General features: G+C 63.1%; 1 protein-coding gene across 1 annotated transcript in view; it reads left to right on the top strand.

The window, feature by feature from the left end:
* Nucleotides 1-22,980, top strand: part of NAV1 (neuron navigator 1) — a 194,710-nt gene that overhangs the window by 51,441 nt on the left and 120,289 nt on the right. The window contains exons 2-3 of the mRNA XM_052653483.1: nucleotides 4,420-5,165; nucleotides 10,060-10,163. Coding sequence (XP_052509443.1) covers nucleotides 4,450-5,165; nucleotides 10,060-10,163 — 820 coding nt within the window. The 5' untranslated portion in view covers nucleotides 4,420-4,449. The remainder of the gene's footprint in view (nucleotides 1-4,419; nucleotides 5,166-10,059; nucleotides 10,164-22,980) is intronic.

The following is a 22,980-nucleotide window of genomic DNA, read 5'->3' as shown; positions in this document are numbered from 1 at the left end:
AAGATGTAAAATGTATGTATAGTATCATCACAATTTTACGATATCTCTGGGTATAAGCATGAATTGTAAGAAGCCTGGAAGAAATCAAAACATAAGAAGGCCAATGTCAGCTAGTAAGGCATATAGAGATGTAAAGGGCAGGGAAGCCTGGCGTGCTGCAGGCTGCGGGTTATAAAGAGTGGATAGGACTGAGCGACCGAACGGCAAGGGGACAGACGTTTTCTTCTTTGTATTTTTGTGGGTTTTTCCAAGTCTTTTCTGATGAGCATGTTACTTTCGTTATAAGAACTAACCTTTTAAAAGCACTCCCCTCAGGCTACCATGAAGGGTTCTTCACTCTGCTTTAGACTGAGTGCTTATGTCCCCAAGTTCTTATGTTGAAATCCTGGCCTCAAGTGATGGTGGGAAGAGCTGGAGTCCTTGGTACGTGGTTGGGTCATGAATGGGATCAGTGTCCCTGGAAAGAGACCCCCAAGAGCCCTCTCACCCCACCCTCCACACGTAGTGAGAAGACGCCGTCTATGAACTGGAAACAAGGGCCCCCACAGATGCCGAATCTGCTGGCTCCTTGACCTTGAACGTCCAGCCTCCAGACCCATGAGGAATAAAGTTTGGTGTTTATAAGCCCCACCCACCCCACCACCCCACCTCCGTCTATGATATGCCGTGAAAACAGCCAGAATGTGCTAAGACACGCATTATCTCATTCCGTTTTTATAGCAGCTCAGTGACGTCGGTCCCCACACCTCACCGCCCCCCTCGCCATTTTTCAGATGAAACAACCAAAGTTTCGAGAGTTTAAGTGACTTTCTCAAAGCCACACAGTTCCTGAACAACACTCCAAAACAGTTATTAGAAGTTCAGGCTGTGGCCATGGGTTTCTGATCTGAGAGCGTGAAAGCGCACCCGTCTGCTCTCTGTCCACACCCTCAGCTGGCCTAGGAGCCTCTGCTCTGCCGGTTGGGCAGCCCTGGTCCAGCCCCTGAGCTAGCCGTCTTGGGGGGGCCCTGCCCAGAGCCCCTGTGCCAGGAGGATGGACAGTGGCAGGGGCCTGGGCCTGGGCAGGGCAGTGGCGGCTGCTCCAGGGTCTGCCCCTAGGTAGTGAGACAGGAAGAGGGGGTCCCCCACTCCCACCAACGTGGGTCTCCTGCAAGCTCACTGGCCAGCCTGCTGGGCCTGGTGGGCCCGGGGGTGCCGAGCTCTGGGAACCTCACCGCTCTGGGGCCGCCCTGTGATACGGGGTGGGGGGCTCCACGGAGGAGGGGAGCCTCTCCTGCAGCCCTGGCCCTCCATCTGTGCGCGACTCCTGCACGGATGTGCTGCTGCTGGGAAGGGGGTGGTCCCGACATGGGAGCGTCATCAGCAGGAGTGACCGGAACGTGGTCAGCGTGGCCCAAAGGGGGCCTGGACGTGCTCTGCACAGGGTGGCCGGTGCCCCCCGCCCCCACTACTCTGGAGGACAGCGGCACGGAGCCTGACTCTCCACCCCCGACGTCACCCCACCTCCCAGATGGCGCCGCAGAGGCCCGTGCATGAACAGCACTGGAGTCCAGGGACAGGGCTGGTCCTGGGCTGCCACCAGCACCCCACACCTGCCTCCACCCTCCCCTCGAGGTCTCCGCTTGGGTAACCGGCCTGAGGCCTCGTGCCTTGGCAGGAAGCCTGACGGCACCTCACAGGGGGTCTCCCTGGTGGGTTTGCGTCCCGCCCCTCCAAAGGCCTCGGTGTCGCTGTTGTTCGGACCAGGTGCCAGCCCACACTGCGGGGGCAGGGTCTCCAGTGGTGGGCTTTCAGAGAGGCCCAGAGTCCCCCAGACCCCACCTGCCCCAGCCCGGTGGCCCTGGACGCGCAGCCTGGAAACAGTAAGTGGGTGTGTTGGGTGATGTCGCCTGCATCTGCCCGGCTGGATGGGCAGCCCCGGGCCTGGGGCTGAGAGCAGAGTGGGAGGGGGAGGGTGGCCGGGACCCTGGCGGGCCGGCTCGTGGCTGGGGCGGGCGTGGGCTGTGCGGCTCCAGTTCCTGGGGGCCTTGGGCATGCCTCCCCCAGGTTCCTCTCACATCTGCTGCGTGACCCATCTGGAAGCCAGACCTTTGGTGACCAACCGACCCGGAGGGCGTGACACGGGAGGGAGCAGGGCTGGGGTGCAGCAGGGCTGTTGTGGGCACCTCCCAGGGCCTCGTGACTCAGGCTCCCGGCGCTCATCTGCGTTATTGGTGGGGGGGGGCTGCCACTGCTGGGAGCCTCCCCAGGGGGTCTTGGCGAGGGGCTCTGAGTGCTGAGTGGGGCTGTCTGTGGGGCTGTCCGTGGGCCCCAACTGGCTCAGCACCCCTGCCCCCCGGATTCGTGGGGCAGTTTTAAGTCATGGATTTTCACTGGCACGAAGTCATTTCTTTTGGCCGATTGGTTGGAAAGGAGCCAAGGGTCCTGGCAGTAGAGCCGTCTATAGGGATCGGGTCAGTGGGACGCGCCACCCCCAACACACAGGCACCCTCAAGCTGCGGCTCGGGGCGCCTGTGCGCGGGGGCCTCTCTCAGAGGCCAGGGAAACAGCCCCCCAGTGGGGACCACATGTCCTCTGAGTGGGGTGCGGCCTTCTCCACTGGGGCCAGACTCAGTTGACTGTCCTGTCTGGTTTGCTGGAGCCCAAAGCCAGGTATGGAGGCCAAGGGGGTGGGGTGGCCCGAGATCCTGTCCCGCAGCCTGCTGCCCGCCCACAGCTCGGGCCTCCGGTCACCTCCGTCCTGACAGGCGGACGGAGTTTAGAGGCTAGCCAAGAAAGGGAACTGTTTAGTAAACCGTTATCACAGGCCTGTCCTCAGCCCTGGGAAGCCCCTGCCCAGTCTCGGGTCCCTCAAGGAGGAGCACGTGGGGTGTGAGTGGGGGCGCCAGGCCTTGCTGTCCCCCCGCTGTCTTGGCACAAGACAAGTGATGCTGGGCCTGCCTGTGCGGGACTGAGCCTCAGACGCTGAGGTCTGAGCTGTGGCTGCAGTGCTCAGCGGTCCGAGGCCCTGCTCAGGGGTGGTCAGCCCATTGCCTCTGCTGGTCACGGTGTGGCTCAGCCCTGTGCCCGAGGCCAAGTTCAGCAGCTCAGGCCACGTCTGGGATCATCCCCAGGGCACATTTCTGCGTCTGGGGCCGTTCCTGTGGCCGTGCGCCAGGGCCTGCCCTCATACCACAACTAGAAGTCACAATTTTCCAGGAGATAGAAAACCTGATAGCAGCCGATGTTGACTGATTTAATTTGCGTCTCTTCGATTCTCAGTGAAGCCCTTTGTTTTTGCTGTGTTCTGGCTAACCGTATCACTTTATGAGCTTCTTGTTCGATGCTGTGGCCACTGCTTCTAGGGGGTGTTTGCTCTTGGCCCACTTGGTAGAGCCCCCTGGAGTGAAGGTGTGGACTCCTGGTCCCTCACCGGTGTGGCAGGTGTGTTTGCAGTTTACCGGTGGCCTGAACCTGGGGAAGTGCTTTCCTGACCCCCAGGGACTTTAGTTCTGCGCGCCCCGACCTCTCGGCGTCTTCCTTCAGGGTCCCTGCCTTCAGTGAGATGCTGTGAAGTCTTCTCCCACGGCAGGGTTATGGGAGCGCCCATGCCCGTGTTCTGCTGATTGTCGTGTGGTTCGTTTTCTGCACCGAGCCTTTCCTCAAGCTGACTGTGTGTCTTTGTAGCCAACTTCAAATTTCCTCTGAAATGAAAGTGATTAATTGATCTATTCATTCATTCATTAGCATGCTCGGGAGGATACGGGAGAGAGGGGGGGTGACTCACAGATCGGGGTCCAGGAGAGGACAGGTGCTGGTGGCAGGGGCTGCCTGGAGGGCTCTGCCTTTATCTCAGGGTGGGACCCTCGTCTCTGAGGCCAGGAGGTGGGTAGGGAAGGGGCTAGAGAGGAAGGCTGTGGGCTGGGTGCCCATGTCTCCAGGGACACATGGGTGGGCACAGCAGGAAGGAGCCTGGAGAAGGGCAGTGATGCCGGGCAGGTGCAAGCTGGACGGCAGGAGCCTGGCCAGGACAGGTGCAGGCGGGCTGTGACCGCGGGGAGCTGCCTGCCAGCGGGCCAGTGAGGTCTAGAGCTAACACCCCACAGCCGTGTCCAAGGGAAGGCGGGTGTCAGGCAGAGAGGCCACAGCAGGAGCCAGCTGGGGGCAGGGAGCTGGTTCCCGGGGCAGAGCATTCTGGACTTGGTGCGAGAAGAAACTGACCGGGGGGAGGGGGGGCGGGGGGGCTGCCCCATCTGTGCACAGGCGCCGGGACGAGCGTCAACCGCCCGGTCCCACAGCACATCTCAGTGCCCGGCACCTTCTCCTGAGTTTGCAAGAGGCAGAGGGTCCTCCCTGAGCCGGGTGGGTAGCCAGGACGCGACTGAAGGGTGCCGGTGCGCCCAGGACAGGGCCTCACAGTCTCCCGTCCTCTCTCCACAGCTCAGTAGCCCTGCCGCAGGCCCACTGGCCATGGACGGGACAGCCAGCCTGAGCGCCGTGGGCCGCCCCCAGCACGCCTCTGCCATCCCCGTGCCCCGCGCTGCCTCGCAGAGCAGGACCCAGACCCCGGCGGCATCACCCCAGCTGCAGCCGCGCCAGGCCAGCCTGGCCCTGAGCCCCCCGCGGGCAGTCTCCCCGAGACTGGGCAAGGCCGGCGGTCATTCCAGGGGCTCGTCCCCTAAGGCCCCCTGGGGGAAAGGCTCCCCCAAGGCCACAGGGGCACCGAGGGAGCTGTCTGAGGGGGCGGGGGCTCCCGCCGGCTCCCCCTGGAGCAGCCCCCGTGCGGCCCCCAAAGAGGCCCTGGCCAGCCGGGCTGGGTCGAGAAGAGCTGGAGAGACACGGGGCCCCCCGGGGCAGAAGAGGGGGGCCCAGGAGGGGACCGTGACCCGCCAGGCACGCAGCAGGAGCCCCTCCCGTGCCAGCTCCTGTGGAGACACTCAGATACTGGGGACTCCTGAAGCTCGAAAGCCCTCCAACCACCCAGGGAAAGATCAGGGAGACGCTCCCGGCACAAGTCCCGGGGTGCCCAGGCCTCTGGAGCCTGAACCGCGGGCGGCGTCGGGGCCTCCCTCCCTGTCAGGCAGCCCCGTGCGGAGCCGACGCCCGGCCCCGGGCGCCGTCAGCTTCGGCCCGGCTCACCCGCACGGCCAGCCCGCCACAGCCACCGTGGCCCCTTTCCGGTACAGGTAAGCTGCAGGGGGCAGTGGGGTGACAGGGCCGGGCTCGGGGGCCCACGGAGGGGAGGGGCTGGTGGAGAGAACGGCAGGTGGGGGGGAGCGTGGGGGCAGGGTGGGACCCTAAGGGGGCGCGAGACACAGGCCCGGAGGGGTGCCCCCAGCATGCTCACTTCTTCAAGGACAGGCGTCAGGGTGTCGCACTGCTCATGCAGCCAGCTACAGCCTGACCCGACTCACCTGGGCCAGCTGCCGCTGAGCGAGGCCTTCCCTCCAGGGTCATGAAATCCCCATGGACCCCCAGGAGCCCCCATGCTGTCCGGTCTCTACGCTTCCCAAGCTGCCCGTGTGCATCCCCGGGGGGACCAGCTTCTGACCTTCAGTGGGGGCCGGGCCACCCTTCACCCCAGCACAGCTAACAAACCGAGCTGCCGGCTCTTCAGACAAGTGGAGCTCAGAGACGTGCTTCCGTCATCTGCCCTTCCTTAACACAGACGTGTGCCTCTTGTCTGAAACGGCCCCTTTAAATAAGCAGCATTCTGATCACCAAGCGTGGCACAGTTTCGAGATGCTTGAATGCAAAGGAATTGCTTTCCCTGACTAAGTGGACTTCCTGGGGTTTTCTTCTGGGCTGATTCCAGGACAAGCTCCCCCAGTTTGGGTCGAGAAGCTCCCTGGATGCTGGGTCCCCCAGGTGGGAGTGGCTGGGGTGGAGGAGAGCACACATTCACGTGAAGCCAGAAGTGTGGCTTGACCCCTGAAAAGCCTTGGGCGCCCCTGCTCCACGTAACAGACATGGGCCGGGACAGGGGCACGTCCCTCTCACCTCATGCCCAGCCTTCTGCAGGGCGTTGCACTCAGTTACGGACTCCACAGCCCAAAAGGGCATCGGTGCAAGGACAGCGCACCGAGAGGAAGCCTGCCGGGGCGGTGAGGGGCCCAGGGCGGCCCTGAAGGGTGTGCCGGCGAGGACTCAGTCTTCCCTGGGGGAGGGCGGCCACGGGAGCGAGGGCTGCTCTGAGGGGTGTGCGGGGCTGTCGTGCGTGTGCCGAGTGAGATGCACTCGGCACAGCTCCGCAGTGCTAAGTCCGCATCGGTGTCTACAGGCTAGCAAGAACCTTCCCGCGACCAAAGAGGCTCAGATTACCCCCCGGCTGCGGGGACCCCGCCCCTGGGGGCACCCCTGCGCAGCCCACATGCCCCCCGCCCCCATGAGCTTCTGGACTCGACTCTCAAGGCGGTCAGGGCCTGTCCTGGGACCGGTCCTCTTCCCGCCCGTGAGCCACTTCCCTGCGACTCTGGGGCCTGTGTCTCCTCCTAGACTGCCTTTGCACTGATCCATCTTTGGGGAAATGTGTCTCTGACTCCACGGTTCCAGATTTTACATTATCTACCCTTCAGGCCTCCTGGCAGATGTAGAATCTGACATTTTCCAAAGAGGCCAGCTCTTTTTCCTATGAACATCTCCGTCAGAACTAAACAGACATTTTCCTCCGCTCAGGACACCATTGTGTTTTAAACAGAAAAGTGGCCTGACGCCTCAGCAGGGATCTTCACGTCATACCTCTCAGACCGACGGTTTCAGGCCCACGTTAGGGTTACAGGAGGGTCATGGTTAAAAGGCAGCCTGGGACCGAGGACGCCCCACGGGCTATGCGGAACCGCAGGCCCCTCCCGAGCAGGGCTGGCCACGCTGTGAGGACATGTCTGTGCCCAGGGGTCAGAGACACAGTTTCCATGGAGACCTCCCTGCGCTCCACAGCCGGCCTCTGCACAGCTCCAGCCCGCCGGGTCTCAGCGGGCTCAGCTTCCCCGACCCCAGGCCCCTCCTGCTCCTCCAGGGAACGAAGCGGTGGTGTTTTCCCCTGCCTCCTTGGGAGATGTCCGTTGCCCACGACCCGGACAGCCACCCCAGACACGCAGGGCAGACACAGCAGAGACGCCTCAGTCTGCTCTGCACGCTCTGGTCCTGCCCATCTGCTTCCCTCGTCTCTGCCCTCACCCTTCTCTGCTCCACAAAGAGCCCAGGCCTGGGGCTGAGGGTCAGGGTGAGGGTTTAGGAGGGTGCGATAGTGTCTCAAGGGTCAGGTGTGGGTTTTCTTTCCTCTGGTTCCACTTCCAACCAATGTCCTGCACAGACGGTGCCATCCACTCCAGCTGGGATCACTGGGGGATGCAGGGCCTGGCTGTGTGGGGTGGAGGAGGTGAAAGGGTGCTGCTCCTGAGGTCAGAACCCTGAGGCTGCCGCCCACTGCCTGGGGTGGGAGCCCTGCCCCGTGCGCCCCCTCTCGCCTTTGCTCACAAGAACAGTGACAGCCAGTTACTCCTATTCACTGCCCTGGCCCTGCCCGCTCAGTTGGAGTGCTCAGCTGTGTGGGGTGTGGGGTGTGTGTGTGGTGTGTGTGTGTGTGTGTGGTGTGTGTGTGGGGGGGGTGTGGGGGGTGTATGCATGTGTGTGATGTGTGTGGTGTGTGTGTGTGTGTGGTGTGTGTCCGGTGTATGTGTGTGTGGGGTGTGTGGTGTATGTGTGTGTGGTGTGTGTGGGGGGGTGTGTGTGTATGTGTGTGATGTGTGTGGTGTGTGTGTGGGGGCTGTGGTGTATGTGATGTGTGGTGTGTGTGTGTGGTGTATGTGTGGTGTGTGTGTGTGATGTTTGTTGTGTGTGTTGAGTGTATGTGTGGGGTGTGTGTGTGTGTGTGTGGTGTTTGTGATGTGTGGTGTGTGGTATGTGATGTGTGGTGTGTGTGGGATGTGTGTATCTGTGTGTGTGGTGTATGTGATGTGTGGTTGTGTGTGTGTGTGGTGTGTGTGGTGTATATGTGGGGGGGGGTGTGTGTGTGGTATATGTGTGGGGTGTGTGTGTGGTGTATGTGTGGGGTGTATGTGTGTGTGTGGTGTGTGCGTGGGGGGTATATGTATGGGGGGGTGTGGGGTGTGTGTGTGTGTGTGTGGTGTGTGTGTGTCGTGTGTGTGTGATGTTTGTTGTGTGTGTTGAGTGTATGTGTGGGGTGTGTGTGTGGTGTTTGTGATATGTGGTGTGTGGTATGTGATCTGTGGTATGTGATGTGTGGGATGTGTGTGTCTGTGTGATGTGTGTGATGTCTGTGCGGTGTGTGTGATGCATGTGGTGTGTGTGTAGGGGGGAGTGTGTGTGTGTGTGGTGTGTGTGTGATGTGTGTGGTGTGTGTGTGTGGTGTGTGTGATGTCTGTGTGGTGTGTGTGGTGTGTGCGGTGTGTGTGTGGGGGTGCATGTGTGTGTGCATGTGTGGTGTGTGGGATGTGTGTGGTGTGTGTGGGGGGAGTGTATGTGTGTGTGTGTCGTGTGTGTGATGTGTGGTGTGTGTGTGTGGAGGGGTGTGTGTATGTGTGTGTGTGGTGTATGTGATGTGTGGTTGTGTGTGTGTGTGGTGTATATGTGGGGGGGTGTGTGTGTGGTATATGTGTGGGGGGTGTGTGTGTGTGTGTGTGGTGTGTGTGTGTCGTGTGTGTGTGATGTTTGTTGTGTGTGTTGAGTGTATGTGTGGGGTGTGTGTGTGGTGTTTGTGATGTGTGGTGTGTGGTATGTGATCTGTGGTATGTGATGTGTGGGATGTGTGTGTCTGTGTGATGTGTGTGATGTCTGTGCGGTGTGTGTGATGCATGTGGTGTGTGTGTAGGGGGGAGTGTGTGTGTGTGTGGTGTGTGTGTGATGTGTGTGGTGTGTGTGTGTGGTGTGTGTGTGTGTGTGGTGTATCTGATGTGTGTGTGATGTGTGGTGTGTGTGATGTGTGTGTGTGTGGTGTTACCCAGCCCTCACCTAGTAACGTCCCGCTGCCTTCTCACCAGTACGCTGCGCTGCCTCCGGAAAAGGCCAGGTTTAAGCTCGTTGTTCCGTAGGCATCTCACAGCCGGCAGCACGCGCCAGCTGCTCGCAGCAAGGTGGGCCCCCCTGCTTCCTCTGAGCCCGCCCTGTCCCCAGCACGGGGCCTGCAGACCCAGACCCACGAGGGCCGGGCCGCCTGCAGGAGTTTGCTGATCAACAAAGGCCCCCACAGCCCTGGACTCTCAGGCGGGTCTGAGCCTGGAGGGCATCTCCTCGGCCCTGGACCCAGTGAGGCAGGGAGAGAGGAGGTCCCTCTGGCCTCTGACCCACTCTGGCCACCCCAGAGCTGGGAACGGTCAAGCCTGGAGGGGGGAGGCAGCCCCCGCCCCACGACCCAGGCCAGCCAGCGATTTCTCCTCCGGCTCACACGCCCCGCCAGCCCCTCAAGCTGCCAAAGGGCCCATTTAGCTGGAGACATTGCCGGGGAGGCGGGCGGCTGGGAGAGCCCGGGTAATTGCCTATAATAAAATTCCCGGAGCCTTTGTTCCTGGGAGGACTGTACCCGGGGGTTGTGCTCCGAGGCCTGTGTGCACTTGGGAGCTGGTGCTTGGAGACCCGCCCTTCCTCCCTGCCTCCAGGATGGGCCCAGGAGGACTCTGCCCTCAGGGGTCACAGAGACCCAACTGGGCCCTCCCCACCGCCTGCTCCATCCTCCTCACCCCTGAGCTCTCTGGAGGGGTCAGCGGCCTCCACTTCAGAGCGTGGCCCTCCCGCGGGTGCACAGGGCAGCCTGGGGGCAGGGACCTGGCAGGACACAGGCCCCCAGGCCAGGGTTATTCGGAGTCCCTCTGCCCCGGGGTGATTCACGGTCCAGGGACTCCGGGATCCTGAAGGGTGACTGGCGTCAGGCGGGCCCCTGCCCTCAGGTGCCCCTGGCCTAACTAACTCTGCCAAAAAGGCCTGCTGCCCACCCCGGGGGCGTATATGCCCATCGGGGGTCCCAGCCCTGAGCGAGGCACAGCAAAAGGGAAGGCCCAAGCTCCGAGGGGAGACGCTGGAGGCCAGCGTGAGTGACCGTGAGTGACCCCGTTCTCTGTCCTGCAGGGTCCAGGCCGACCCGGAGCCAGGCCCCCTCCGCCAGGGCAGCTGGGCCTCTGACGGCCACTCCAGCCCCCGCGGGGTCGCTGAGGAGGAACTCTCCCGCCGGGGTACGTGCTTTGGGGCGGGGCTCCCTCGGGGGCGGGGCTCCCTCCAGGGGCGGAGCTTCCCTGGGGCGGGGCTCCCTCAGGGCGGGGCTCCCTCCAGGGGCGGGGCTTCCCGGGGGCGGGGCTTCCCGGGGGCGGGGCTCCCTCGGGGGCGGGGCTCCCTCTGGGGGCGAGGGGTCAGAGCGCAGCGGGGACTAGAGGAGCCCAGCTCCCTGGCCCCAGAGGCCTGCGGGCGTTAGGACGCGGTAACCAGGACGCCGTGCGGGCTGTCTCTACATCAGAGCTGCCAGTGTGATGGCTTCCTCACGCTTGTGCCACACAGCCAGGGCGTGGCATCGCCAGCCCAGGAGTGGGGAGCGATCTCGCTAGCTACATCTGGGAGCCCCAGGCTGCTCGGCCAGCAGGCCCCTCACCAGCTCGAGCTGCCGTGTCTGGTGGAGGGCAGGCGAGGTTCTCCACGGTGAGAGGTGCAGGGCAGCTTACGAGGAGGGCTTCACAAAGACGCCCCTTCACAAAGGAAGAGAGCCCCCCACCTCCTGCAAGCCTCCTGGGCAGCGGGCAAGGCTCTCTGCCTTGTGGTCAGTGTCCACCTCGGCCAAGGACACCCCAGGCTCTTTGATGGGTGGGATGGGGAGAGATCTGGGGCCTGCTTATGCTTTGGGGGGGGGGGGGGGCCTGTACTCTGAGCCTGAAGAAAGGGAGATGAGAGGAAGGGAAGGGAGTTCGGAGGGCCGCACGCACTCATCACTGTTCTCGTTCAACCAACAAACCACCAGAGCCGCTCTGTGCAGCAGGGAGAGGCTTTCCATGACGACTTGCCCCCAAGCAGGGTGCTGGGCGCCGCCTTTGTTTGTCCCGAATGGGTCCACCACCAGCTGCTCCTTCCACGTCTGCCCCGGGCAGTGTGGGGGTGTCCATGCCAGTGCCCCGGCCCTCCACACGCCCACCGGCTGTGCCAGGGAGACCCAGCGCGGGTCCCATCTGCTGACACGCCCCTTGGTTGCTGTCATGCGGACATTGCCTGAGTCTCCATTGGATCTTAATTTGGGAAGCCAGGGCCGGGGTCCCCAGCGCCCGCATATGAGGCCACGTGGGAGAGGACCAGGAGGGTCACCCCAAGATCGGCACAGGTGATTACTTCCACTTCGTGCGTGTGCAGGTACTGAGCGGGCAGGGAATGGCAGGTTCTGCTCTCACCCCACGCCGTGCGTCCTCGTGTCGCTGGGGCGCGAGCCTCTGCCCCCAGCCTCTCCCTTGAGGCTGGTTTGCGTCTCTCTCTCTCCTGTTGAGCTGACTCTGTCTTTAAGCCACACTCAGTTGTTCACACCTTGTGGGTTTAGGAGAGAAAACCCCAGATCTGGCGCTTCCTCCCAGGGCAGGAGGGGCTGGGACACTGCTTTGCGGCTCCCAGGCAGCCACATGCCACCCTCCACGGACTCCCTCGGGATCCTCAGGCCAGATCTGGGTCTCCGGGCTGCAGAGGCTTTGGGTTCAAAGGCGCTGAGGGTCACAGCCCTAACACGGTGTGTGCACGCTAAGTCACTTCTGTCGTGTCCGACTCTTCGCGAGCCCATGGACTGTACCCCGCCAGGCTCCTCTGTCCATGGGACTCTCCAGGGAAGGATACTAGAGTGGGCTGCCATGTCCTCTCCAGGGGATCTTCCCCACACAGGGATGGAACCCGCATCTCTTGGCATCTCCTGCGTTGGCAGGCAGTTTCTCCAGGACTAGCGCTACCTGGCAAGTCCTTACGGACAGTGAGGCTGCCCTAACAGATGGCAGCCTCGCCGAAATGTGGCCTCATTTTCACCAGGAAGAGAGGCTCAGGGAGGGAGGGTAACCTGCTCAAAGTGGCGTCTGTGGTTCATGAGTAGCTGAGCTGAGACCAGGACCACTGCCTCAACTCCCCAGACCCCGGGAGGAGCAAATTCTGGGGACAGCCACTGTTTATTGAGCACCTGCTGTGTGCAGGTCACAGCACCAGGTGCTGCCCTCGAAGGCGTTCGTAAGCTCGTGGCGCGTGCCTCACCGTGGGCCTGCTGCTCTGCTGTAGGCAGGGGGCTCAGAGAGGTTCTGCAAAAAATTTGTCTGAAGACGCACAGCAAGGGCTGCCCGGGACTGGAGTCTGGGCCCCGCCTTCCCGTGTGCTGGGCTCCACTGGGCTCTCCTCACCTCCGCCGATGGGACAGTCCCCCCACCTCCCCTCCCCGGCCCCAACCCAGCCCGAATGCCACTGGCTCTGCACCCCCAGCCTGTTTTGTTTGCACTGGGCTAACCCCCCTTCCCACGCGCCTTCCCACCCTCTGGGGACTTTGAGGCCGGGCGTGTGTCCCAGCCATCTGTAAAGAGAGGATGCACGGACAATCGACGGGAAGCACAGCCCATGTTCCAGGCAGGCAGTGGGGGCTGTGATCTCGGGGGCAGGGCTTCCGTGGGGCCGGAGGGATATGGAGGTGGGGACCCAGGGCCCCGCTGGGCATCGCAGCCTTGCCTTTGCTGGCTGTGCAGCCTTGGGCTGGTTCCTGGCCTCCCTGTGCCTCCGTGATGACACCCGCGCAAAGCCCTGAGAAGCCCAGCACACAGAGCTGCTCAGCGCGTGCTGACCTGCTGCTTCAGCTTGGTGGGGCAGACTAGGGGGCGGGGCGTGCTCCTAAGGTACCCACCAGACTGGCGGGGGGGCATGCTCCTAAGGTGCCCACCTTCCAGATGGCTGGGCAGGAGGTGGAGACATCCCAAGGTGGTCCAGCCAGGATTGGAGCCCAGCCTTCAGAGGTCATGCTCTAGGCCGTCCCAGCCGTGACCTCGCTGCAGGGTTGCGGGGGACATTCCGGGTCCTGGGCGCCCCAGGAGGCTGGACAGCTGTGAGACGGCCAGTGAGGTGTAGCCTGGCTTGGGGAGGGTTAGGGAGGGAGAGGCTGGAGCGATGAGGTCACTGAGGAAGCCGGCGGGGAGGAGGGACGGAAAACCCGAGGGATCTGGACTCGGTTTCTTTGGGGGGAGGGAGGAACCTGGGGATTCTGGGATGGGACTTGTCTCCAGGCAGGGGGTTCAGCCCATTTCAGTGGAGGGTCAGAAGCAGCAGAGGCCAGGCAGCTCAGGCCCCCAGACCACTCCCAATCTAGAAGGGACGTCAGGGGTTCTCAGGTGTTTGCCCCCATGAATACAGGGTAGGCAAGGCCTGGCTTCCCTGTTTCCTGTTCTGGCCAAGAACACGGGGCTCTGTGTTATCCACCTCCAGAGAGTTATACCCCGTGAACCAATTTTTATTCAGCACCGAGTACAGTCAGGCCCTGCTCTAGACGCTTGGGTTCATCCAGGGACGAAACAGGCACAAACGTTGCCCTGTGGGGCTTCTGTGCCCATGGACCTGTGCAGTGTTCAGCCTGTGCGACTGCACACGAGCTGCATGGAGGCCCCGTGGTGAAGCCCCAGCTCTGGAGTGTGCGACCATCCCAGCAAGCAAGGGCAGGGCTCTGGTTTTGGGAACCCCCCTGAGAACAAGCAGCGCCCCTCTTCAGTGTGGGGGAGGATGGTGGGAGGGAAGTTTCTCCCTGCCCGCCGTGGCCTTCCTGGAGGCCGCAGCCTGGCCCCCGTGTTCCGTGCCTGCCTGTCCTGGCCTCGGCGGCTCCCAGCATGACTTTGAAATCCAACCTCTGGCCTCAGATGAACTGGCGCTCATTCCTCTGCAGGCTGTGGGTGCATCTCAAGGGTGAGGGGGCTTACTGAGTGGGGATGGGCCAGGTCACTTGTGGTCTCTCCAGACCAGACTGCTCTGTCCAACCTTGGGACAGTTTTCAAGGGAGCAGGACAGATAGGAATCCCAGCTGGGGTGGGGGTTGTTTGGTAGATCCTCACCACCATCCATCCTTCTGTGACTGGCAGAAAGACCTCACCTCCAGGGTTGTCCTGAAGACTCAGCTTCACAGGGCTTTGCCCCTCCCGCCCCTCCCACACCCCAGCAAAGGCAGGCCAGTCCTCTTCCCAGCTTCTGGGGAGGCTGGGCGGATAAAGAGCCCTCCCAGCCAGTAATGGGCGAGGCTTCAGTCCCTCCCTGGGCACCACTGAATGGGAAGAAACGGGTCTACAGCATCCGCCACCTACAGCTCCCCACCCACCATGAGGAGAGGATTAGGGTCCCCGCCGAGAGACTCCCCATGAGAAGACAGCCTGCAGCCCACCCAGAAGGAGCTCTGGGAGGCGCCATGGAGAGTTGAGGGGACCTGGACACAGTGCCCAGGAGGGTTAAGGGCTGAGAACCACACCGGGTCGTGACATCCATTCCCTGCTCACCCTTCAGGGGGCAAGAGGAGTCCAAACCCCACCTTCCTGGGTCTCTGGGGGTGCGGCCAGGAGCTTCAGAGTGAGCTGAAGATGACTGCAGGGTCAGGGAAGAGGGCGGGTGGGTGGGGGCAGAATGACTGAGGTCACAGTGGGAGGGATCTCCAGCCGGAGGGGCTCGGCCCAGGGTGGAGCCGGTCCACGGTCCAGGCAGGAACTGCACCCCGTGAACTTGCTGCATGCTCCCTCCCTGGGAGGCTGGGCCTCCGCGGAGCTGAGGGGGTGGGGGTACAGGACGGAAGCACCTGGGATGAGACCAGGCTCACGTGGGAGGGCCGAGTGCCTGGCCCCTCTCCTGGGGGTATTCCGGGCATCCGCAGGGCGATTTGTAAGTGCCAAGGGGTCGTACCATTCATTGAGATAGGAGCCCCACTGCACTCTTCTGTTACGTTTAACGCCTCGTTTAAAACCTAACAAAGCTTCGGGTAAAGCAGAGAGGTGCCACCTGAGAGGCGTGGGAGGGAGTGTCCCTCCAGATGGGAGGAGGCGGGCTTGTTGGCTCAGCCGGAGCCTCAGAAGCCTCAGGTCGATGGAGGCGTCTCCTTTCTGTTGGGGCTGGCTTCAGTCTTTTTTGGCATCAGTGACCTCTTTCAGAGCCTGATGGACCCCACGATATGTCTTCCAGAGAGATGAGCGTGTTCACAGCACAAAACTTGGGCATCTGACGGTTGGTTTATGGACTTTCTGTATCCAGTTGCTGAGCACTGACTAACAGGTTCTGCTCTGTTGGCAGTGAGGTCATCACAGGCCTGCCAGACCACCTGGGTTTGGCCTGGTGTTTCCTTCATCTGGCTTTTGGGTTTCGTGGCCCACAGCGAGGCAATAGGGTTCCGTGTAAGAGCACCAGTTCCGCCCTAAAGCAGAAAACTGAGTAAAGCTGTCTTTGAGGCTCCTCTAAGCGTTGTGGGTCAATGGCCTTAGAATAGCCAGCCCTGCGTGGACGGGTCACAGAGGACACGCCCACACACGTGGTTCACGGGTCTCCATCCTACGTGACCACACACAGCCAGCAGACGCCGCCCGCCCCATCTCCTGCCTGGAGTTCCTGCCACCAGCGCACCCCCCACCCCTGCAGCCTGCAGTTGCTATGACAACCGATGGCTGGTCCTGGTCTCAGGATGCTGTGCCTGGGCCTCATGGAGCTCCTCTGGGGCCCAGTATGCAATGGACAGCCCAGCAGGTGTGGGGGGACGGTTGCCATGGCAACGCACAAGCCGAGCCCACGTGGGAGGCATCGCCTTCTTGCCCTGGCCTCTGTCAGCTGGGAGCTGGCCTCTGACTTCACCAAGTCCAGTTCCAGGCTGAGTCCTGGATCAGGTGCTTCCTCCTGCCCCTCCAGCTGGAAGCCCACCCCCACTCCCAGCTGACCTCGTCCTGACCAGCCAAAGTGCAGAGAAGGGAGACGTTCTCTTAAGGCCACGCAGCGAGTCCTGAAGGGAACCCAGAGCCCCCAGCACTTGAGAATAGGGAAGCCCCCAAGGGTCCTGGATGGTTAGGGCTGCCAGGCCCCCCCGGAATTGACCAGGACCCCAGGACAGAGGTCCTGCGGCTGAGCCATGAAGGGACCTTGGTCCTGAGCATGGAGGAGGAGACCTCCGCCCCGCACCGCCCCCCTGGGGTTCTGTGGGCCAGGGCGAGTGTGACTGCCAGCCTGGATCTGGCAGACTCCAGGCGGGCGGGACGGGCGTCCAGGCCCCAGGGGGCGCCTGGACAGGTAGGAGGGGCGGGGCCCCCTTCCCGAGGCCCATACCTGCTGCGGGACCCCCCGTCCAACCCCACCAGGACCCTGGGTTTCCTGCTGTGGGGCTCCACACTTGTTGGAACCACATGTGACTGCTCAGTCAGTCCCCAAAGCAGCAGGGCTGGCGGGCAGGCGCGAGTGCCCAGCCTGTGCTCCAGTCCTGACCCCGCAGCAGCCTGCGGGGTGGTCCTGGTCGAGCGCATTTCTCTGTGACACAGAGGCAATGACAGCGCCGGATTCGGAGGGGTTGATGGAACACGCCCACCCCGTGTCTCGTGGGTCCCTGGCAGCAGCAGCTGCCGGGTGGCAGCGAGACCCCTGGCCCGCGGCTCACGGGCACCCACGGCCCTTGCTGACTACCACGGAGGAGAGGCGCAGTCGGCCCAGGCAGCTTCAACAGTAGAAGGGTATTTCTCATGGGTCTGGAGGCTGGGAAGTCCAAGGTCAGAGTGCTCACCGTTTCAGTTCCTGGTGGGAGCTCTCATCCTGGGGACAACCGTCTTCATGCTGTGTCCACACACAGCTCAGAGGAAGCAAGCACCCTGGTGCCTCTACTTATAAGGCACAAGTGACCCTCCCTTGTGACCTGATGACCTCCCAAACGCACTATCTTCAAGCAGGTCACACTGGGGATCGGTTTCAGTTTGTGAATTTGGGGGGACGTCAACACACAGTCTGTAATGGAGGGCTTACAATTTAGCTGGAGGGAAAGGACCTCTCTGCCTTGGATATAACTGGGCAGGGTTTGTCTATCCGCCCCCCTGACTATAACAGGTAGAGAAGAAAGTTCAAGATCAGTGTGGGATGTAGTCAGAGAAGGCTTCCTAGAGGAGGCGGCCCTGAGGCTGGGCCTTGAAGGGTGAACTGGAGTTGAATTCATATACGAGAAGGCATTGGGAAGAAGGGCAGATACAGATGGGATTCAGCCTGGACCAGAGGATGGGTAGGAGAGCAGCAGAGCCAAGCTCCGAGCCTGCCTGTTGGTTGGCACTGCCCTCCACGGTGGTCGATAACCAGGGTCGGCAGGGGGGGACAGTCCTTCCCTGGGAGGCCGTCGGGTCACCGAGTCAGAGCTGCACACTTCTGCCCACCGTCGTGGGGTTCTGGCTTTATGGGGGGTCCCGGGTCTCTGCTCAGCGGAGGAGGGGAGCCCCCAGTGTCTGGCTGTGCACGCCGGGCACCCCCACTGAGGAGCGGAGGGCCGTGTTCTAGCCCGGGGTCAGGACACGCGGCGAGCATCCGGGAGACAGAGCCAGAGGCCACAGCCCAGCCGCAAGTCACCTTCCCTCCCAGGTCAGCAGCCCTCCGGCTACGGTCCCCATCCTGGAGGTCTGCACACCCTGAGCAGCCAGCCCCTGAGGTGGGGGCCTGCACCTTCCCAGCCCAGGAGAGCCCGGCCCTCCAGAGGGCTCTGGGGCCTCCCTGGCCCGGCCCCCACATCACACGACGGCAGGCTCACCCCCCCATCGGCGTGCCGGCCCAGGACGGGGCGTTACCAGGAGCAGGGGCACCCCACCCTCCAGCAGTCCTCCCCAAGACGCTGGGCCAGAGGCACACGGGGACCGCGGCCCCGGCTCCACCCCTGGCCTTCCGTTTCCTGGGCCCCATCTTCCAACACAGGCGGACTGCAAACCTCTCTTCTGGGCCCCCACCTGTGACCTTGAGCCCATGAGCAAACCCCCAACCCAAAAGTTCAGGGAGCCCCCAGGCCAGGGGGCTGAGCCAGGGCCCCGCAGAATCCACAGAAATGTCTCAAGCCCTGGAAAGCTGAGGCTGGGAGGAAGCGAGTGGGTCAGTCTGGGAGGGCTTCCTGCACGAGGTGTGAGCCAGCTGGGTCTCCCACGCTGGATCACTGCGTCCACCAGCTGCTTTTCTCCCCTAGTAGGAAGCAGTCCACCCACCCTGGAGGGCGGGACTGCCTGGTGCAGGAGGGGACGTGAGGACTTCTTGCCCACTTGTGCCAGAGGCCCCTGAGGTATGCAGCGCAGAGACGGGGAAGGAGAAGGTCTCAGCTGTGACTCGTCTCGAGGTCACAAGGACGGGAGCTTCCCGCAGGGGCGGGGAGAGGGACTGCTGGCCCCCCGGGCCTAGGGCTGCAGGAACCGGAGGGAAGGTGTGGCTGGGAGCCGTCCCGGGGCCTGGCTGCCGTTCCGGCCCAGCTGCGCTGTCTCTCACCACGGGCACCAGAGGTCACCGCTATTGACAGCCGCACACATCTGCTCTGAGTCACGCACCCGTTCACTCCGCTGCTCGTCATTCTCCAAGTATTCCCGAGAGCCCGCTGTACGCAAAGGGCGGTGGTGGGTTCTGGGAAAAGCTCATGGTCAGTAGACCAGCCGAGGGTGGATCCTCGGGAATCACAGATCGGTGGATGAAGCCTGCTGATGGGATGCCAGAAAATTATCACATCGGCTGCAGAAAAGTGCATAGGGAGTCAGGAGAGGCGTGCAGAGGAGGGCCCGTGGCCGCAGGAAGGGCTGGGGAACAGAGGGCCTAGTCGTCTCTCCCAAGGGCTTCCCGACCTTGACTCACGGCAGCCCCGAACCCAGAGCCATGCAGGCCGCAGTCCCCTGAGTGGTCTAGGCCCCCTCGCTTTCACAGGCCCACTTCTGCTCCAGCGGCAAATCCCTATGGCTTCAGCACATGCCCAGAGTCGGCCAGGCACACCAGGCACACCCTGCCCCTGGGTCTTTGTACAGACTATAGCCACTGCCTGGAAAAGTCTTCCCCAGACACCCAGAGACTGAGCCCTCTCTTTGGAGCTTTCCTCAAACGTGCTTCCTCAGCACAGCCTCCCTGGGTCACCCAGCCACAAGCTCGCCCCCTGCCCTCAGCTGCTTCACGCTCCCCATGCCGGGTCTGTTCCTTCTCCTCAGCGCTTCTCAGTAGCTAGCCTCCTGCCTGTCACCTGTTCCTCCTGTTTAACTGGACATCTCAGGAGAATACGTTTCCATCTGCATTTCCCCGGTGCATCCCAGCGCCTGTCAGGGCGGGCTTCGGAGGTGCTGGGCGGGTGTGAGGGGCAGGGGCAGGCTGTCCATCATATAGGAGACTCCGCTGCGCTGCCCACGGGTGTGCTCTGTACGCTCAGAAAGTCCCTGCTGGAGGGGAAAGACACCGGGCGTGGTGATGCGGTGGAGACAAGGGCAGAAGGACAAGGGCTCAGTGGCTGCAGGGCTTTCCACGGAGGCGGGGAGTTGGGAGGGGATGAGCTCAGCACAGGGGCCGCCAGGGCCCCCTAAAGGCAGGGCAGGCCCCCCAGGTCCCGACGGCGGGCGCAGGAGTTGAGAGGACGGCCCCTCTGCTCAGCCCTCAGCCGTCGAGCAGCAGGGCGTGCACTCACCTGCCCACTCCCCTACCTGAGTCCCCCTTCTCCCAAGGCCACCCTCAAGGTCAGTCGGGTGGAGGCATCCTGGCCCCCTTCCCAGCAGAGACCCTCTCTCAGATGGAGGGACAGGGCGTGTGGTTTCCGGTCACCGGTGGGGGACAGAGCGTCACACCACGTGCCTGTCCCTGGCCGGGGGCTTGTGTCTCCGTTCTTCAAATAGTTCTACGGTATCGGGCAGCAGATGCGGTCAGCCCACTGACCCCACCCCCACTGGAGAGGCTGCCGTGCCTTGGCAGAGAGCAGGGTGAGGATGAGCGGCCTGGGGGCCTGGAGACGGGGGGCCATCATGATTGCAAATCAGCCTCCTTCCCACGTCCCCTCTGGAGGCTGCACAGGGCCCAGTCCCCTCCACAGGCCACCACGCCGTCCGCACCCACTGCCCACCGAGCTGGGCCTCTGCCTCCCACACAGCCCCTCTCCGTGGCCCCGCCCGGCCGTTCGGGCTGTTGAGTGGGGAGAGGCTGGGAGGGCCCCGGGCTGGCACTGGCGTGCGTGACAGGGCAGGAGCCTCTTTTTAGGAGCCACTCTGCACGTATTGGCTTTATCGACTGATGCTGGAACGGCTGTTGCCACGGCAGCGAGCGCTCCCGCTGCAGTGCAGGCTGGTGGGAAAGTCAGGAGCCGTGAAAGGAATGGAGAGAGCGGAGGGAGGGAGCGAATGTGAGTCCCAGGAGGCTGTGCTTTAAAGGGACCTCCCCACGGCCATGGCGAGCCCCTTCAGAGAGGGACAGGGGACGCGGGGTGGGCGGACAGACAAGGACCAGCCCGCGAACTCAGCACTGAATTGGCCCAGGAGACGATGCAGAAGTGTCTTCCATCTTGTAGACTGACAGGTGGTGCTTCACGCAGAGGGAGGGGGAGGTGGGCTCGTGTGTCCTTTCTGGAAAACACTCTCTTCTGGAAGAAAGTGAGATTTCAGGAGCCGATTATTGAGGGAAGGGTACGGACTCGGGGTCCGGGGCATATGATGCCCCTTGAGAGGAGACACGGGAATAAAGAGAGGGGCCGGGACCAGGCGGAAACCCAGGAGCCAGTGAGTGAGTTAGGGCAGCCGAGAGGAAGGGGCTCAGGCCTGGGCAGGGGGCACCAAGACCAGGAGGGCATGGGCAGAGCCATAGCCGGAGCGGGGCCAGACCAGGCAGGGAGGAGGGGGCCCGCAGAGAGGGTGCAGAGATGCTGGTCGAACCGACTGGCGCGCAGGAGGGCCTCTGTCCACAGTGGCACCCAGGCTGGGACGGGCCACAGCGCCAACCCGGCAGGGGGCAGCCAGGCCGCCCCCGGCCGCCTCGGAGGAGTCGGAGTCCGTGTGTGCAAACACAGCCACCTGGGCAGCAGGGAGCAGTGTCCCCAGACTCTCGAGCTGCTGGTTTCAGGGACAGTGAGACCCCCTCATGACTGAATTCGCTGTGTGTGTGCAGGCTGGAGAAGACTTCTGAGTGAGGCGGGGGACTCGGGAGGCTGTTGTGATTTCAGGAGAAGTGGCTAGTGTCGGGGAAGGGCGGGCTTGTCACCCAGACCTTTGGTGCCGACGGTGGCACTGAGTCCCATCCTCCAGCTGGAAGGGTCTGGGCTTGAGCACGTCTCCCGTGTGCCCGGGCGGGGGGGGGGGGGGGGGGGGGAGACCTTCCGACCAGCCTCCTCCTCTGTGCAGGCCCGGAGGCCCGACTGCGCGGTGCCCTCTGACCATCTAGTGAACTCGCACCCACTGATGGGCACCCCCACCTCCGGCTCCCTGGCCCCCTGGTCTGAACCCTTCCCTACTTAGGCTGATCCTACTCCAGAAAGCTTCCGAGAGTTCCTTCACGCATCCTCCCACCTGCCACGCCCGCTCACATGTATTGGGGACCGCCCAAGTATGTGCTGGAGTTTGGGGTCACAGCAGCAGGGTGACGGGGGGCCTGCCCCCGGGTTCAGAGCCCCCTCGGTCCTCCTGGGAAGAGCACTGCACACCTCTGTCCGCCTGCACGGGACACGCCACTGGGCTGGTTGCTGTTTCCCAGGAACAGGGGCAGCCTAGTCCGAGTCGCGCTCGTCATTCTGCGGGTTCTGCCGAACACTGAGCTCCCGAGGCCAGCGCTGCCACATTTCTCTGTTTCTCCAAGGCCCAGGCAAGGGTCCATGTCTCTCAGCAAACGCCCTTCTGCCTGAGCCGTCTGTGGCCAGCACATCCACTCTGCCACAGGCCTTGGACCTGCAGGCTTTACGTGTCTGGGTCAGGGCCCGGGACCCTGCCAGCACCCAGGAGACATGCAGGGAGCAGGCCCGGAGCCCCAGACTCGGGCCTCCAAACCCACGCCACCAAGGTGCTGGGAGACAAGCTCCATCTGAGCATGGGAGCCGGCGGGGGGCGGGGTGGGGGTGGGGGGACAAACAGGAACACAAGTGCCTCTGGCACAGGCAGGCTGAGCCTTGAGCTGAGCGAGCGAGTGAGGGCCAGGAGGGGGGCGGCCGGAGCCTCAGGGTCTGGGGGTGCCTGGGGCTGCAGAGATGGAAGATGGGGATGGGGTGGCTCCCAGGGCCCCCTCTTTCTCCCGTCCCTCTCTCTCCTGCCTGAGGACTGTTCGCTCAGGCAACTTGGTCCTGACCCGGGAGGCCAGGGAGGGTGGGCAGGGCCACGTCTCCTGAGGGCCGGGACGGTCCCTGCACACTGCCCTCTTCCTGCAGCCGGTGGGGGCGGCTAGGAAAACATCTTTTTGTTGGCTTTGCAGCCCCCACCACTGCTCGGGCAGGTGAGAGAGAGGCCAGGGCCAACTGGTCCTGATGCCCTGGGTTTGATGGAGCTCTTCCCAGGTCCAGTCCCTTTAACTCTGAGGCCGGTACTACAGTCCCGGGAGAGAAGCCGGGGATCCAGGGCTGCAGTGACTTTGACAAGGTCACGCAGTCAGACCCGGACACCGAGATCAGCCCCCTTCTCCAGCGCCCGGAGGCCCCTCCCCAGTCCGCGAGACCGGTCTCTCCAAGCCGCCCCCGGCCCGGTCCTCCGGAGGCGTCCCCACCTCAGGAGGGCAGCCTTGAGCCTCGCAGAGACGGGAGGTGGGGCGGGAGCGCCCCAGACGTGGGGGCGGGGAGCCGGCGCCCCGACACGGCTTCTCCGCCCCTCCCAGCGTCTCCCCCAGGCCCGCTCAGCCCACTGTCTCTCTGGGTCCCGAGACGCCCAGCCTCGGCCCCCTTGACCTGCACTCCCCCGCCACCGCCTCAGCAAACCCTCGCACCGCCCCCGCCCCCCGGGCGCGGCAGGGGACCATCCGTGCCCCGGATCCTGCCCGCTCCGCGCCGAAAGCGAGGAGAAAACCGGGTCGAATCCCTCATCCCCACACCCCTCCGCCCCTGGATCTCGGCTGCAGACACCACCC

Source organism: Budorcas taxicolor, chromosome 16 (genome assembly GCF_023091745.1).
Source record: "Budorcas taxicolor isolate Tak-1 chromosome 16, Takin1.1, whole genome shotgun sequence".
Lineage (NCBI taxonomy): Eukaryota > Metazoa > Chordata > Mammalia > Artiodactyla > Bovidae > Budorcas > Budorcas taxicolor.
Note: the sequence above shows the minus strand (reverse complement) of the source record. Positions and strands in the feature narration are given on the sequence as shown.